Here is a 16,909-nt window from a genome sequence, read left to right as displayed (position 1 = left end):
TCCCTCAGCAGGTTCTCCTGCAGTCTGGAATGGGCCAGTCTGCACTGTCTCACCACAAACAGTAGAATTCCAGAATAGTTATAAGACTTACCAAATACAATGTGACAATCAGTAATGAGAGTGTCACGTGTTGAGTCAACTCAATATACTTGGAAATATAACCAGAAAATATTGGAAATTTGCATTTGAACTCTGAGATCCTTTGTCAGAAATGGGCAAGCGATAAAACAAATTAGTTTTCAGTGGCAAAAAAGGCATATGGTCTAGGGTAGAACCAGTGGCGTAGCGTGCGGGTGGGGGGGGGGGGGGGGGGGGGCAGTGGGCGGTTGCCCCGGGTGCTAAATTTTTAGGGGTGCAAAAAAATTGCTGGACACATTTAAAAAAAATAAAATTAAGAGGCCCGGGGAGCCGTTGGAGCGAGGAGGGGTTACCTGGAGCTGTGAGTATAAAATCAGTGCGGGCCAGGCCGCCGCCCCAGCTCTGTGGCCAGGCCGCCGCTGTCGCTGTCGCTGTCGCCGCCGCCCCCAGCTGCCGCGCCAGCCGCCCCAGCCCCAGCCGCCGCTGCCGCCGCCAGCCCCAAGCTCTGATGCCGGGCGGGCCGCTGCTGCCCCCCTCAAGGCCAGGTCGCCGCTATCCGAGGCCAGGCTGCTGCCACCACAGCTCCGTGGCCAGCTCCGCCGCCAGCCGCTGCTGTCGCTGCCACCTGCCCCCCGCCTGCCGCTGCCGCTGCCGCTGCCGCCGCCGTCCCAGCTCTGATGTCGGGCGGCCGCTGCCCCGCTGTCCCAGCTCTGAGGCCAGGCCGCCGCTGCCTCTGCCCCAGCTCCGATGCCGAGGCGCCAGCTCCGCCATTAGGCCTCGGCAGGCGGAGACGGGGATACGACAAAAGAAGTCGCCATCCCCCGAAGGAAGAGACCAAAAAACGTGTTCCCCTGTCCCCGCTCCGAGACCAGGTCCCCGCCCCAGCCCCTCCAAGTCCAGGCTGCCCCTCCCTCTCTCTCTCTCTCCCAGGTCGCCCCTCTCGCTGCTGCTGCCCCCCCCCGTTGAGGGGGTGCAAAACTTTAAACTGCCCCGAGCGCTCCGCCGCCCACAGCTCAAAAGAAGTTTATGTAGCAGTTACCAGATAATAGTCCCCAGCTCTGATGCCAATAGTCTATTGCGCCGTCATTCAGCTCCGAGGCCAGGCCGCCGCTGTCGCTGCTGCAGCTGCATACTGTCGTTGCTGCTACCGCCCCCCCCAATCCCATTTTACATAAACATCCGTCCCATAGCTCTGATGGAAGGCCAAAAAAAGCTGCCGCTCTCCCCGCTCCGAGGCCAGGTCGCCGCTGTCCCGCGCTGCCCCCCCCCCCCCAGCTCCGAGGCCAGGCCGCCGCTGTCGCTGCCCCAGCTCCGATTAAAGCCAGCTCCGCCATTAGGCCTCGGCAGGCGGAGATGGGGGATACGACAAAAGAAGTCGGCATCCCTCGCAAGGAAGAGACCAAAACGTGTTCCCCTTCTCCCATTCCCCTTAGGCCCCTTTCCCCCTTCCTTCTCGACCCCTCCAACTCTCTCCCTCCTCTCTCCGTCTCCCTCTCCCCCCCCTCTCGGTCTCTCTCTCTCTCTCTCCGCCCTCCCCCCCCCCCCCGCTCAAAACCCACCCTACGCCACTGGGTAGAACAAATGGAGGAGACCAACTAAGTTTATGTAGCAGTTACATTCAGATAATGATCCCTTGTCTGTACAATGGATTGCTAATAGCAAACTTGTAGGACATGCCCAGCAGACCAGGCTACATCAATGGCAAAATAAAAACTGAGCCAAAATAAAGTCAGGCGGAAATGCCAATTTCTGATGCAGACAGAAAGAGTGAATTATCTAAAGTTAAAGTATTCAATACTGAACACAAAGACCGAGGTGAGAAAAAACTAGGCCATTTAAGAATCAGGTGAGAAAAAACGTTTTCACCCAGAGTTGTGAATTTGTGGAATTCCCTGCCACAGAGGGCAGTGGAGGCCAAATCACTGGATGGATTTAAGAGAGAGTTGGATAGAGCTCTAGGGGCTGGTGGAATCAGGGGACATGGGGAGAAGGCAGGCACGGGTTATTGATTGGGGACGATCAGCCATGATCACAATGAATGACAGTGCTGGCTCGAAGGGCCGAATGGCCTCCTCCTGCACCTATTTTCTATTTTTCTATGTTTCTATGACTGCAACATGCCAAGAGAATAGATGATGTTCCTTAAGCTTGGGTTGGGCCTTATTGTAACCATGCAGGAGGACACAGGGTGATAGATCAACGTATCAGTTCCTAATCCCATTTTCTTTGTTCATTCCAGGAAGCCCTTTGGTACCATCTTTCACTGGTAATCTGGGTCGTAGCACTACAGTATGGCTACTTTGCCACAGACCCCACCCACATGTTCACTAGTGTAATGTCAGCATTACTGAATCACAATGAACACCTACCATTCAGAAATTCCTAAAATCCTTAAAAAAATTATTGGAATTTTTTTTTTTAAAACACCTAAACATTTAAAACATCAATTAAAAACATAAACATTGAACCAATAATTATTATTTTTTTAATCTTCTTATCTTTTTCACAGCAGCTAAGTTCTCCAGGTTTAAACCAGTGCAGGTTCAGCATTGGATTTCCCGCCTAAGAGGTGAGTAGTTCTTAAAAGTTCATACTGCCCATTTGGACAATAGGGGCAGCCACAGCCATAGGCGGCTGAGCAGTCAGCAGCAACGGCTCAGCCAGCAATGAAGATCATGACATTTGCAGTGACATGTTAGGATTTAATCCTAACATTAATGCTGGTGCCAGAACACAAGATCTGCGCTAGTGATCTTTACCTCAGTCGACATTTTATAGAAAATATTTATGATTTATACTTTTTATGGATCACGAGACCTCCAATAAATCACAACAAAAATTCAACTGTTTAGATAGGTATTCCAATACCTCTTTGTACAGCTTCAGGAAGCACCTTCATCCACCAACAAGACAGTTGATCAATTCTGTTTCCAAGATTTGTCACCCGCTCTCTTTCTATTCTTAGAGACTCTGTTGTCTTTTGGCATTCAGCTTCAAGTTGCTCCATCAAACCAATGATCTCTGATAGAACTATCCTTGCCTCTTCATGTAACGCTGCAGTTATGTCAGATTCTACATTTAGAAGCAGACACCGGCAATTATAGGAGAAAATCGGTTTTCAAGGAACTAGTAAATAAAGTGGTGAAATACAATAAAGTCTAAGCACTTAGAGTTTGAATACTAAGATTTATGTTTCCATTCTAAATATCAAACATTAGATTTCAAGATATTATCATCCCAAATGTCCCCATACGATGATAAAGTTAAGAAGGCTTCACAAAAGCCTGGAATTCACCTTCTTCGTCTCAGGTAGCTGATTTACTAAATCATTATGAGGCATATAGACAGTATATCATCGAATATGAGAAGTAGATGAAAAATGTCAGGACTTACTACATTTTATTTTAAATTGCAAAGATACATGTCCAACAATTAATTAAAAGAAAACATTACTTCGGATGAACCAGATCAAGATGAGATCAAAATATATATCAAAGAAACAGACACATATACGTACCAAAGTACTAACTATTTGATGGGGTAGTTATATCCAAAATATAATTTAAAATATAAAGACTTAATTTCTGCTTTTAATAGTTAAACGATATTTTGCAACATAACACTTTATCTAATTACAAGAAACAAATTATATTTATGTATTTAGGATAAAGTCATACCTGTTCCATCAAATCGTACCCTCTTAATGCAGAGTTCATTGTAAGTCGAGTCAACAGATATTTGACTAAGTGACTTTTCAGGCAATATTACATTTCTACAGAAAACAGAATTCGATCCAAATTGGTGATACTTGGTGAAGATTAGACTTAATTACACCAAATAAACAAAAATCTATATTTACATAAGGATTTTAAAATCCATAAAGTCCTAAGAGATTAAATGATTTAAATTTTTGCCCAAAATTTAATTCCAAAGTTTAAATATAAGGAAGTTATAACTGGAATGTTCTTGTTTGTCAACTTTTTTCCATATCACCCATTTTTTTCTCTAAACTCCAATCATGAAGCCACTGGCTTAAAACTATGGGTAAAGTAAAACATTACAATCTGATCAATGACCCATCGTTGGAACTGGGAAAAATTTGTAATAAAATGTTTCAAGCTTCAAAGGAAGTAGAGAGGGTAGAAATAGACAAGATAAAGTCAATGAAAAAGGTGATACAGACAAAGATTGAATGGTACAAGTAGTGATGTTTATAGCTGAAAAAGGATAATAAAGCCATATCTGGAGGAACGAGGAAATACCAGGAAATAAATGTGTCGAAATGTGGATACCAGATTGGAATGACATTGTGGAATTCATCACTGTCCCGAAAGGTGTAATATGCTAAGTAAGAATAGGAGGTGTCGCTCCTTGACCTTGACTTGAACTTTGTTGGAACAGAGTGGGATGCCAAAGGTAGAGAAGTCTGAATGGGAAGATTTTTTATTATCACAACATCCACACTGTAGCAATTATTTTCCATGTATGCATTTGGACAGTATAGAAATATCACAATGGTATTTAATTGTGATTTATTTCTCAATAAAGCTAATTTCTAACATTCAGATTTGGAAGTTGTTGGTTTCCTCATCAGGAAAGGAGAATTAAGATAAGCTCCCCTTCCTGAAACCCCAGGCAAGTTCAACAAATTCAGTGATTTAAAATGGATTCCATTTAGCACCTTTAGTAGCTTCGCTACGACATGCATTCTGCTCGTTAATACAGCTGTGAATCATGAGGTTATGTGAAGTTCATTTTAAAATACAGGCAGTCCCCGGGTTATGTGAAGTTCTGTTCTTGAGATCTGTCGGCAAGTCAATTTCTTGGTAAGACAGAAACATCTGTTTTCTACAGCTATCCATATCGTATTGCTCTACACACTTGCTATAATTCTTAAATTCATTGAACACCTGAACTACACCCATATTTAATCAAATGGAACAGGCAGCATCTTCTGGGATGCTGCTTGTCCCGCTGAGTTACTCCAGGTTTTTGTGTCTATCGTCAGTTCCTTCCTACACATTTAAACAAGTGGAATATATGCAGCATCCAGTCACCACTCAATACCATGAAGATATTATTATTATTACTAGCTTGAAAAATGCTTTAAAATGTATGAGAGAATTTGTGTTAAGTTAAATTTTCATAACGCAAGTTATTTGTAACCTGGGGAGCCTTCTCTTTTTAGTAACAGAGACTTTTAAGAAACCTTAAAATACAAATCACAACTTGAAATTGGATACAATTTTGGTAAACATTATTATGCAAGGCATCTCAAATGAAAAGCAATTTGCTTCTGAAATAGTAAAATATTATCAAACCTCACCTTTGAGCATTCGCATTCAGCTTTTTAAAAGATGGAGCTCTTCTTTGGGGTTCTGACTGTACAGTTGCTGTAAACTATCAGAAAATACTATATTAAAATCATGCATCGGGCAACAACCAATCAATAAAAATAATATTGTTGAGTTTTACTCCAGGTATGGTCTCATCAAACTCACATTTCAGTGCAGCAATCTGGCAATGCAAATAATCAACATATCTGGCATGTTTTGATATATGATCATTTCAGTAGGTATTCTGAATGTCTACAGTAAAAATATGAACGAAATTCATCTTTTTCATTTTCTACCTTGCAATTTCATCCAAAATAATTAAATAAAAACTGAAATCAGTTTCCTCAGCTGTTCTCGTCAGATTGTTGAAAGTCGTTCTTAACACTTAGAAGCAGGAGATGCCAATATTCAATAATGACAATAATATATATATATATATATATATATATATATAGGATCTTGACCTGAACATTGTTTTCCTAACATCTATCCCTGACCATCAATGCAACTGTGGCATAATTATCCATCCATTTTAGTGTTTAATATATTTAATGATTGTCTCCTCAGCTCACTGGGGAACATATTCCAAATATCAATGGTCCCAAGAACTCTTCCTTATTTCTGTCCTAAACAGACAATCCTTTATTCTGAAGCAAAGTCAGTTGTATTGGATTCCCAATCAGAGGGAAATCTTACTGACATCTTCAACACCTCGCTGCACCAGGCTGTTGTCCCATCGTGTTTCAAGACTGCCAACGTCATACCAGTGTCAAAAAAATTCGCAATAACATGTCTCAACGATTACCGCCCTGTAGCACTCACTCCCATAATGATTAAATGCTTCGAGAGGCTGGTCAGGGACCATATTACCTCCAGACTCCCCTCCACACTTGACCCGTTCCAGGCCAAACCGCTCCACAGAGGACGCCATATCCTCCGTACTCCACCTGAGCCTGTAACGTCTAGAGGAGAAGAACACACATGTGCGAATGCTGTTCGTGGACTTTAGTTCAGCATTCAATACAATCATCCCGCAGCACTTGGTAAGCAAATTGGGTTAATTGGGCCTCAGCACCCCCTTAACTCCTGTAACTGGCTACTGGACTTCCTCACTGACAGACCCCAGTCAGTGCGGGTTGGAAACAACACCTCCAACATCTCTCTGAGCACCGGCTCCCCTGCTTTTTACCCTGATGACCCACAACTGTTGTGCCAGGTTTAGTATAAACCACATCATGAAGTACGCAGACGACACAACAGTGGTGGGCCTTATCCGGGACGACAATGAATTGGCTTACAGGGAGGAGGTGAAACAACTGGTGGACTGGTGCAACACGAACAATCGGCCAGGTTTTGCAATAGCTTCTTCCCCTGAGCCATCAGACTCTTGAATTCCATATAATGTGCCGCCACTATTGTCTATTTTTCTTTTTATCTATTTTATCTTTTTATCTATTTTATCCTTTTGTTATTTTATGTTGCACGGTGAGCCAGATGCAACAAAATCTCGTTCAGACTTGCATTTGTTGGTGTATTTTTGAATGACAATAAAGTTTTTGATTGATTGATTGATTGATTGATTAGCATCTACCATATCAAGGCCCCCAAACATCATCATCATCCTTTTTTCCATCCATCCATCCATTATTAAAACTCTCATCTGACCACTTCCTGTCTGTGTTGTAATTAAATTTACGCAATAACGATACCCCATAGCGCTGCGATTTTCCGCCACCTTACTCATCATTCTCTTCTGCTGCAAGTCAAATATGTTTTGTTCCGATTGGTGAATTGTACATGGTATGAAGGTTTTTAAGGTTCCCCCTTCCCCACACCCACCCTCCCCCACAGCCCTCCCTTCCCCCCAACCCCCCCTACCCCACCCAAACCGCCCCTCCCCCACACCACCCCCTCCCCCACCCCCACATTCTCCCAACCCACTCCCCTAAACCCCTCCCTCACCCACCCCCGTCCCCAACACTCCCTCCCCCACCACCCCTCCTCCCCCACAACCCCTTCCCGCACATCTCTCCCCCACTCACCCCTCCCCCCCACATCCCTCCCCCACACATCCCCCCCCCCCCCACATACCCCTCCCCCACACCCCCCTCCCTGCCCCACCCACCCCTTCCCCCACCCCCCCACTCCCCCACATAATCAGCAGTTTTGTTCTTCTCTTCTGCCAGTCATCATGAAGGTAACGCCCCTTCCGGCACCCGCTATTAATCTTTGCTGTTAATCACCGGGCGGGAGGAGGAGAATAAAGCCCTGGAGGCGGGGCTGAGCCCATAAGCCATGCGGGGAAGAACGACCAGCGAAGCAACCAGCGCCCGCTGTGTATCCCCCAACCCCTTCCCCTCTGGTCCCCAAAGCTGGCTCCTGCCCCCTCCCCCATGATACCACACTCCTCTCCAGGGCCCTTCCCCCGTCTTTTCTCCAAGCTCTCTTCCCCCCCAGCTCACACACCCCTCTCCCCCTCCCCCCCCCCCCACACCCCAACACCCTCCCAAACCCCCCTCCCTCCCAAACAGCCCTCCCTTCCACCCACCCTCCCTTCCACACATCCCTCACTTCGCTCCCCCCTGCCCACGCACACACGGAGCTCTCTCCCCCCCGCATCTTTACTGCGGGAGGCTCTGGATGAGCCGGCCCGGCCCGACCCAGCGCCGAGTCAGAGATGGCGCCAATGTCGCCAAATGGAAAGCGGAAATTCCCAGCGGAGAACAACCAGCGAAATGACCATGGTCCGCTGTGAGTCCCCATCGCACCGCCAACCCCTTCTCCTCTGGTCCCCCTAGCTGGCTCCAACCCCCTCCCCCGTGATAGCGCAGCTTCCCCATGGCTCTTCTCCGTCTTTTCTCAGAGCTCTCTACACCCACCCCCACACCTCTCCCTCCCACACCCCTCCTTTCCACACACCCCTTACAACCCAATCCCTGCCCACACATCCCTATCCCACCCATCCCCCCCACAACCCCTCTTCCCCCCACCACCCCCCTCTTCCATATACCCCCCCCACCTCCGCACCACCCCCGCACCGCCCCCACCACCCCCTGCCCCCCCCCCCCAACCCCCCCCGCCACTCACCCCCACAATGCCCACCCCCACAATGCCGCCCCACCCCCACAACGCCACACCCCGCACCGCGCGCCCACAACTTCCCCCTGCCCCCACAACCCCCCCGGCCCCACAACCCCCCTACCCCCTCAACCCCCCCCACCCACACAAACCCCCTCCCCACCCTCCACAATCCCCACCCTCACAACACCCTACGCCCGCACACCCCTCCTCCTCCCAACACAAACCCCCCCACCCCACCACCCCCCCCCCCCCCCCCAGCCACCACATCCCACTCTCTCCCCTTCACCTCCTACTCCCCCCCCCCCCACACACATGAAGAGGAGGGGGTGTTCGGGGATGAGGAGAAATGAGCCATGCCTGCAAAGTTAGAGGCTATGGGCGAGTGGTGGAATATTGCGTTGGGGGAACGTGTTGCCTTGGGGGAAACAGGTGTAGTGGAATAGTGCATTAGACAATGGGTTGCATTGGGGGACCAGGCCTCCCGTGTGAGTGGGACCCAATGGGTCCCACTTAGTCTAGTTCCTCCTAAACTCCAATGTGTAAAGGTCAACTGCTCAACCTTTCCTTATAAGACAATTGTTTCATTTCAAGAATCAACATAGTCAACCTATTTGAATTACCTCCAAAGTAAGTATATTCCTCCTCAAATATGGAGACCAAAATTATTCTTTTTACTCCAGGTATGGTATCGCCAAACTCATATTTCAGTGCAGCACGACATCCATACTTTTGCACTCGATCATGAAAGAAAGGCCAATTTTCCATATTTTTCCCTAAAAACTTGTTAGTGCATGCTAACTTCGTGTTTCAAGATTTATCTGTTAAGCATTCTTAAGACTCCCTCCATTTCAATAATATCCTGCTTTACAATTTTTTCCTCACAAGGACATTCGATCCTTTGTATTTTGCCCACTTACTTATATCTCTTTGCAGATGGTGTCCTGCTAATAATTTATGTTCTGAGCTACAACATTATTAAAAATAATAATTTACGTCACATCACCATGATAATCTATAGTCAAGATGTTAGAGAGGATTCTCTTGAACTTCGACAGGTGTACAGTAGAGAGCATATTGACCGGTTGCATCGCGGCCTGGTTCGACAACTTGAATGCCCAGGAGTGAAGAGATCATGGGTTCTGATCTCCCCACCATCGATGGGATTTACCAGAGTCACTGTCTTCAAAAGGAAGCCAGAATCATCAGAGACCTACACCATCCTGGCCACACACTCATTTCACCAGTGCCATTGGGTAGAAGGTACAGGAGGCTGAAACTGTGACGTCCAGGTTCAGGAACAGCCAAGTCCATGCAGCCATTAGACTATTAAACACTACAAGCTCTGAACTACATAATTATTGTTATTATTGCACAATTATTGTTTGTTTTTCAGTGCACATATGTGTGTGTGTGTATATATGTAAATATATTATATATATGTGCCAATGTGACACACTGCACTTTTTTTTCTTGTTTATTACATTGTTTACAGTGTACAATGTTTACATATTTCATTGTGCTGCTGCCACTAAGAATTTCATTATTCTATCTGGGACAATAACATACTCTTGACTCTTATCTATTTTTTCCATGTCATACCTTTCTGAACCAAATTTCAGTCTTATCTTCCAATTCATGGATGTGGCGAATCACTTTACAAACAAACGGTAGTGAGGTTTTGACCCAATCACAGTTATGACATTTAGAAGGCCGAAGTTGCCATGAAAGTTCATTCTTTGCTTGATGTGGGGGAGAAGATAAAAAAAAATCAGTCAATTATCATTTTGTTCTCTCAACTCTCCAAATTAGTGAGAACATAAACATTAACCCTGTCAGTTACCTTTTTGCCTATTGTCTCTCATTTTTCAAAACAGGTATTAGCAGAAACAGAAGAAGAATAATAAAAGTAAATTATGAAAAGGGTGGGTACCTCTTCTGTAAAAGGTAGGGCTACGTAGTGACCATACAGGCATTTCAAAATTATTAATGGTTTAAATGGGCATGTGTGAAGCGTTGTATTTTGGAAAGTCGAATTAAAGGAGAAAGTGTATAATTAATGTGAAGACCTTTAACAGCATTGATGTACAGAAGGATCTTATGGCCCAAGTACATAGCTCGCTGAAAGTGGAAACACAAATAAATAGAGTGGTAAAGAAGACTAGACTAAGTGGGAGGCTTGGTCCCCCAACGCAATATTCCACCACTCACCCATAGCCCCCAACTGCACAGGCGCAGCTCATTCCTCTCATCGCTAGCATCTCTTCCCCCTTCTCTTCACCCTCCCTCTTCTTTCCCCTCTCCTCCTCCCCCAATCTCTTCCTCATCTCTTTCTCCCTCTCCTTTCCCATACCCTCAGACACTCCCTCCCTCCCCCATAACACCTCTCCCCTCCCTCCTCCTATCCCCCCACTATCCCTCCCCACCTCCCCCCCTGCCCCCCTCTCCCTCTATTCCACAACTCCTACCCTCCCCACTCCCCCCCCCTCCACTCCCCTTCCCCCTCCCCTCCCTCCTCACCTCCTCCCTCTTCTTTTCCCTCTCCTCCTATTCTCCCCCAATCCCTCCCTCACCTCTCCTTTTCCCGACCCTGTCACTCCCTTCCTCCCTCTATAACTCCTCTCCCTTCCATACTCCCCTCCTCTCCCTCTATCCCCTCAGCTCCCCCACACTCCCTCCTCACCTCCCCAGGATCGCGAGGTTGCCACTCCTCTACCTTCTTGCGTGCCCCGGAGGAGCATCAGCCATCAGCGCCCTTAGAGCCAGGCCTTGGATCCTCGGCTCGGCCAGGAAGCACAAGCAGCTGCGGCCGTGCCGGCGTGTGGGCAGGGGGGATGTGGAGGTGGGGGAGAGCTCGGAGAAAAGACGGGGGAAGAGCCATGGGGGAAAGAGAGTATCACAGGGGAGAGGAGCCAGCGAGGGGGACCAGAAGGGAAGGGATTGGAGCTGTGGGGTGATGCGATGGCGGTGCGATTGGGACTCACAGTGGGAGCTTGATGCTCTCCTGGATCAGACTCTCCGCTTTCCGTTTGGCGACATCTCCGGCTCCGGGCCGGGCCGCTTCCAGTCCCTCCACAAATTGTCCGGTTGGAGACCTCCGCCACCCAGCATCCCTCAGCACCAGTAGAGACGCGATGGCGCAAGAAGGGGCGGACAATCCCGGGGAGCGACAGGAGAAGAGACCAATTTGAGCGGTGCTGACTGGCGGGAGAGATCGATCTGCACACGCGCGGTTTTTATGATTTTTAAACCTCGCTAACTTTTACAATATACTATCCATCGGATCAAAACTTGTTGCACTCGCTGCAGAGGTGAACGGTGAGTGAGCTGATGAAAAATCATAGCGTTATCGCTTACCGTTTTTGTGCAAATAGAAAAAACGCGCAAACCGGAAGAGCACAAGATCAGATTTTTAGTTATGTACTAGACCAAGTGCAGACCCGTTGGGTCTGTTCCCCCAACGTGCGGTTGTGGGGGGGGGGAGGGGCATGCAGCGTCACGCACATTAACTATGAGTGTGAGGGGAGGGTGAGAGGTGGGGAGGAGGGAGGGGGTAGGGGTGTGTGGAGAAGAGGGGGGGTTTAGGAGAGGGACGGTGGGGGAGGGGATGGAGGGGAGTAAGGGGAGAAAAGAGAGAGAGAGAGAGAGAGAGAGAGAGAGAGAGAGAGAGAGAGAGAGAGAGAGAGAGAGAGAGAGAGAGAGAGAGAGAGAGAGAGAGAGAGAGAGAGAGAGAGAGAGAGAGAAAAACATTAATATCTCTGTCATTTTTCATGGACGGGAAAATCCTCGGCACACACGCGGCGGAGGGGGGCTCCGAGCAAGGTGGCCAAAAATGACAGCCGTAGTTGGCGGCGTTCTCTCTGAAATCGCAGCACAGAAGGCCAAAGGCGGTCAAGAACAGAGTTTTAGTAATATAGATAGATAGATAGAAGTGTGGTATGCTTGCATTCCTCAGTTGAGGCATTGGGTACAAACGTCAGGAAGTCACGTTGTAGTTTATAAAACTTTTCAAAAAGGTGACGGAGGTTTGCCTGAATGCTGCCTCAAGTAAGGAGCGTAAGTGAAAATGAGAGGTTCGATAAACATGGGATTGTTTTCTCTAGAACGTCAAAGACTGAGTGGAGACCTCATAGAAGTACAGAAAATAATGAGATGCATAGATAGACTGTTAGAATCTTTTTCCAGGGTGGAAATGTCAAAGACGAGAAGGCACAACTTTAAGCTGAGAGAGGTAAAGTTTAAAGGACGTACGGGGCAATCTATACATAACTAAAGGGCCTGTCCCACTTGGATGATGTAATCCATGAGTTTAGAAGACACTAGAAGGGTTGAAAAAAATGTCAAGGTCGTGACTCGCCAAAGTAAAAGACCTACTATGACTATGTCTACGACCTCCTACAACTATGTCTATGACCTCCTACGACTATGTCTACGACCTCCTATGACCCCCCACTCGACCTCAGTCTTCCACACCCACGACCAACTACGACTAGCTATGAGTGGAAAATTATCACATGATAAAATGATGTCATGTACGACTACCTATGACTACAGATGACCATCTACGACTACCTATGACTACCATCACAACCTACTACGACCTACCTACGAGTAAAAAGTATCAATTTTTTGCATGCCAACCTTTCTTTTACTCGTGGACATTTTTTATCAGGCTGGAAAAAACCTCCGCGACCTACTTGAGGCCACGAGTACGCGGATATCACTCACGAGCATGAAGAGTTACGAATACCTCCTACGACCCCCTATGACGTTCTGGCGACCATGCTGCGAGTATGAGTCAAGGGCAAACTCGGCAGGTCGCCAATTAGGTCGTGAAAGTGGGACAGGGGCTTCAAACTCTGATCTTGTGCTTTTCCGGTTTGCGCGGTTTTACTATTTGCACGAAAATGGTACGCGATAGCACTACGATTGTTTGCCAGCTCACACACCGTTCTCTTGTGCTGCGAGTGCAATAACTTTGTTCCGATCGGTGGTATGTTGTAAAAGTTATCGAGGTTTAAAAATCTGATGCACTGATTCCTTCAGTCAGCGTCACGCAGATTGGCCTCTTCGCCTGTCAGTCAATGCCACGGCCGGGATGGCGATGCCCCTTCCTGCCCCACCGGCGGCGGCCTGTCCCGCCTCACTCACAAACTCCTCTTTCCCCTCCTCACAGTAAATTGGCTATCGTCTCCCCCACCACCGGGGGAGTGGGGAATAGAGGGAGAGGAGGGCGGTGGGAGAGGTCAGGAGAGAGTGGGGGGAATATGGGTAGATCAGGAGTGGGGAATAGAGGGATAAGAGGGAGGTAGGGAGGGGAGAGGAGTTATGGAGTGAGTGACTGAGGGTAGGGGAAAGGAAAGGGAAGGAAAGATGAGGAAGGGATTGGGGGAGGGTAGGAGGAGAGAGGATTGAAGAGAAAGGGTGAAGGGGGGGGGAGTGTTGGGGTATGAGGGGAAATGACCATGTCTGCATAGTTGGGGGCTATGCATGAGTGGTGCAATATTGCGTTGGGGTGATAGGTTGCATTGGGGAACGGGTGAGTGGTGCAATATTGCGTTGGGGAACGGGTTGCGTTGGGGGACCAGGCCTCCCGTGTGACAGGGACCCAACGGGTCCCACTTAGCCTAGTTTTTATTTTAACTCAGAATGTACTGCCAGGGATGGTGGTAGAGTGAATGTCCAAAAATGAAGAAATGATGAGGATACACTTCACTATTCCTGAAGTAATTATTTGCCATAATCAGCCAAATGGAACATTATAGTTTTTACTCAACATTGAAATCAACAATTAAATATATTAATTTAAACATCATTATAGTATTGGCATTTAGAACTACACAAAGTTATTTCAAATTGAATGCTTGTTTGTTATTCAGTATTTGATCAGCAGATATTTCCTGCAAGTAAATGCTGGAGAAACTGATTCATTGGCTTTGGTCTCTGGCATAAATATTATTTTACAACTAATGTTTCCACCTTTTACTGGCAAAAACCTGCTGTGGTGCAATCACAGGGTCAGAAATGCTCTAACACTCATAAATAGATGGTCCCTATTTAAATAGAGTGACCAAGGAGAACATCACAACAGTTGTCTAAGATAACATTACTAAAGGATTGTCCACTGTTGCTACATGGGTGGAGCTGAGAAATAAAATGGAGATATCACCATATTCATATTGTATTATAAACTCCCAAATAGTCAATGGGAATTAGAAGAACTAATATTCCAGCAGATTACAAACGGCTGCAAGAATAATAGCATTGTCACAAAAGGCGATTTCAACGTTCCCAATAAAGATTGAGACTGCCGTGGTGCAAGGGCAGAGATAGGGTGGAATTTGGCAAATGTGTTCAGGAATGTTTCCTCATGTACTACATAGAGGCCCTTCAAATAAACGGGCAATCCTCAAACTACTTCTAGGGAATTTGGAAGGGCAAGTGACTGAAAGTGTCATTGGCCGAGCCTTTTAGGACCAGCGATCATAGTTCTAATAGCTTTGAAATAGTTGTGAATAAGGACAGGCCTGGACCGTAAGTTAATGTTCCCAATTGGGCCAAGGACACCTTTGATGGTATTAGACTTTAACTTGCAAATATTGATTGGAATTGGTTGTTTGCAGGCAAAGGGATGTCTGGAAAATGGAGTGCTTTTAAAAGTGTGATAATGAGAGTTCAAAAAGTAGTTATCACCTTGTTCATATTGTATTATAAACTAAACATGTTCCTGTTAGAGTGAAGGGCATAGTAGGAATCCTGGATTGTTTTCTCTGGTATGTTGGAGTCTGAAAGGAGACCTAATAGAAGTTTATAAAATGATGAGACGCATAGATAGGGTAGATCATCAGGGTGGAAATATCAAATACAGGAGGGCATAGCTTTAAGATCAGCGAGGGAAAGTTTAAGAAAATATGCAAGGCAAGTTATTTTTTTGTTACACGGAGGGTGGTAGGTGCCTGGAATCCCCTGCCAGAGGAAGTGCAGAAAGGAATTGCAGACGGTGGTAAATACCGAAGACAGACACAACTGCTGGAGTAACTCAGCGGGTCAGGCATCATGCTGCCTGACTCGCTGTGTTACTCCAGCACTTTGTGTCTATCTGCCAGAGGAGGTGGTGGACTCAGATACAATTACTGCATTTAAGAGGCATTTAGACAGGCACTTAAATTGGTAACACATAGAAGGTTATTGTCCTAATGTAGATAAGTGGAACGTTGGGCAAGAAGGTTGGCATGGAGGCCGTGTGCCAAAGTGCCTGTTTCTGTGCTGTGAAACTCTATGCCTCTTTGAAATGGTAATTCTTCTGGTGAGGGTAGTCCCATAATGATGTTGTGTTGGAAGTGTCAGTATTTAGACCCAGCATCATTAAAGGAATGATGAGATTTATCTAAGTTGGGATTTTGTACAACATAGAGAGTAACCTCTTGGTAGCCAATACAGGTATGGAACTGCAGTACACACCGGAGCTATACTTCAAAAGACCATGATAGAGCAGGAATAGGCAATTTTCCTGCCATATCCCTTAATTCTCAAGGTGGAATAGGGAATTATTATTTTCAATTGAGTGTGGGTTACTAATAAAATAGGCTGTTTTGACCTGGATGGTGCCATGCTGCTTTAGGATTGGTGGAACTGCACTCATCTACACAAATGGAGAATATACCATCACATTTCTGTCTTATGCCGTAAACTTCAGTGGAAATGCTTTGAGTTATCAGGCATCATACATGCAGGATAACCAGATTTTGACCCATTGTCAGAATTCATGTGGCTGATAAAGTTGAGTTTCTGGACAAGTGCAATTCCCTCCCCAACTCAGAGAATGATGGGGAACTCAGCAGTGATAATATCACTAAATGTCAAGGGTAGATAATGTCAGGATTTTTGTGGAGATTGGGCTTCATGTACGAATGTTATTGCCATTTAGCGGCCCATGCTTTAATATTGTTTAGGTCTGCCTCTATGTAATAATAGACTGCTTCATTTGAGCAAGTGTAAACATAATTGATCAGCAAACATTTACAATATGATCTTATGATGGAAATATATTTAAGAAAGAACTGCAAATGCTGGAATATCGAATGTAGACAAAAATGTTGGAGAAACTCAGCGGGTGAGGCAGCATCTATGGAGTGAAGGAAGTAGGAGACGTTTTGGGTTGAGACCCTTCTTCAGACTGATGTGAGGGTGGGGGGGGAGGCGGGAAGAAGAAAGGAAGAGGCGGAAATAGTGGACTGAGGGAGAGCTGGGAAGGGGAGGAGAAAACGGACTACTTGAAATTGGAGAAGTCAATGTTCATACCGCTGGGGTATAAATTGCCCAAGCGAAATATGAGGTGCTGCTCTCCAATTTACGGTGGCCCCAGGACAGAAAGGTCGGATTCGGAATGGGAGGGGGAGTTGAAGTGCTGAGCCACA

At 46.4% G+C, this 16,909-nt stretch overlaps 1 protein-coding gene across 3 annotated transcripts in view; it reads right to left on the bottom strand.

Annotated features, from left to right (window-relative positions):
* Positions 1 to 16,909, bottom strand: part of LOC129696331 (coiled-coil domain-containing protein 178) — a 235,011-nt gene that overhangs the window by 211,950 nt on the left and 6,152 nt on the right. For 2 of the 3 annotated variants that reach the window (XM_055634151.1, XM_055634150.1), the window contains exons 3-6: positions 10,095 to 10,234; positions 5,405 to 5,478; positions 3,756 to 3,850; positions 2,947 to 3,150 (exon numbers count right to left, since the gene is read on the bottom strand). In XM_055634151.1, coding sequence (XP_055490126.1) covers positions 2,947 to 3,150; positions 3,756 to 3,850; positions 5,405 to 5,478; positions 10,095 to 10,234 — 513 coding nt within the window. The remainder of the gene's footprint in view (positions 1 to 2,946; positions 3,151 to 3,755; positions 3,851 to 5,404; positions 5,479 to 10,094; positions 10,235 to 16,909) is intronic. The other variant, XM_055634152.1, reaches the window with a different exon arrangement.

Source organism: Leucoraja erinacea, chromosome 4 (assembly GCF_028641065.1).
Source record: "Leucoraja erinacea ecotype New England chromosome 4, Leri_hhj_1, whole genome shotgun sequence".
In the NCBI taxonomy this organism is placed as follows: Eukaryota; Metazoa; Chordata; class Chondrichthyes; order Rajiformes; family Rajidae; genus Leucoraja; species Leucoraja erinaceus.
The sequence above is the reverse complement of the archived record's forward strand: the minus strand, read 5'-3'. Positions and strand labels throughout refer to the sequence as shown.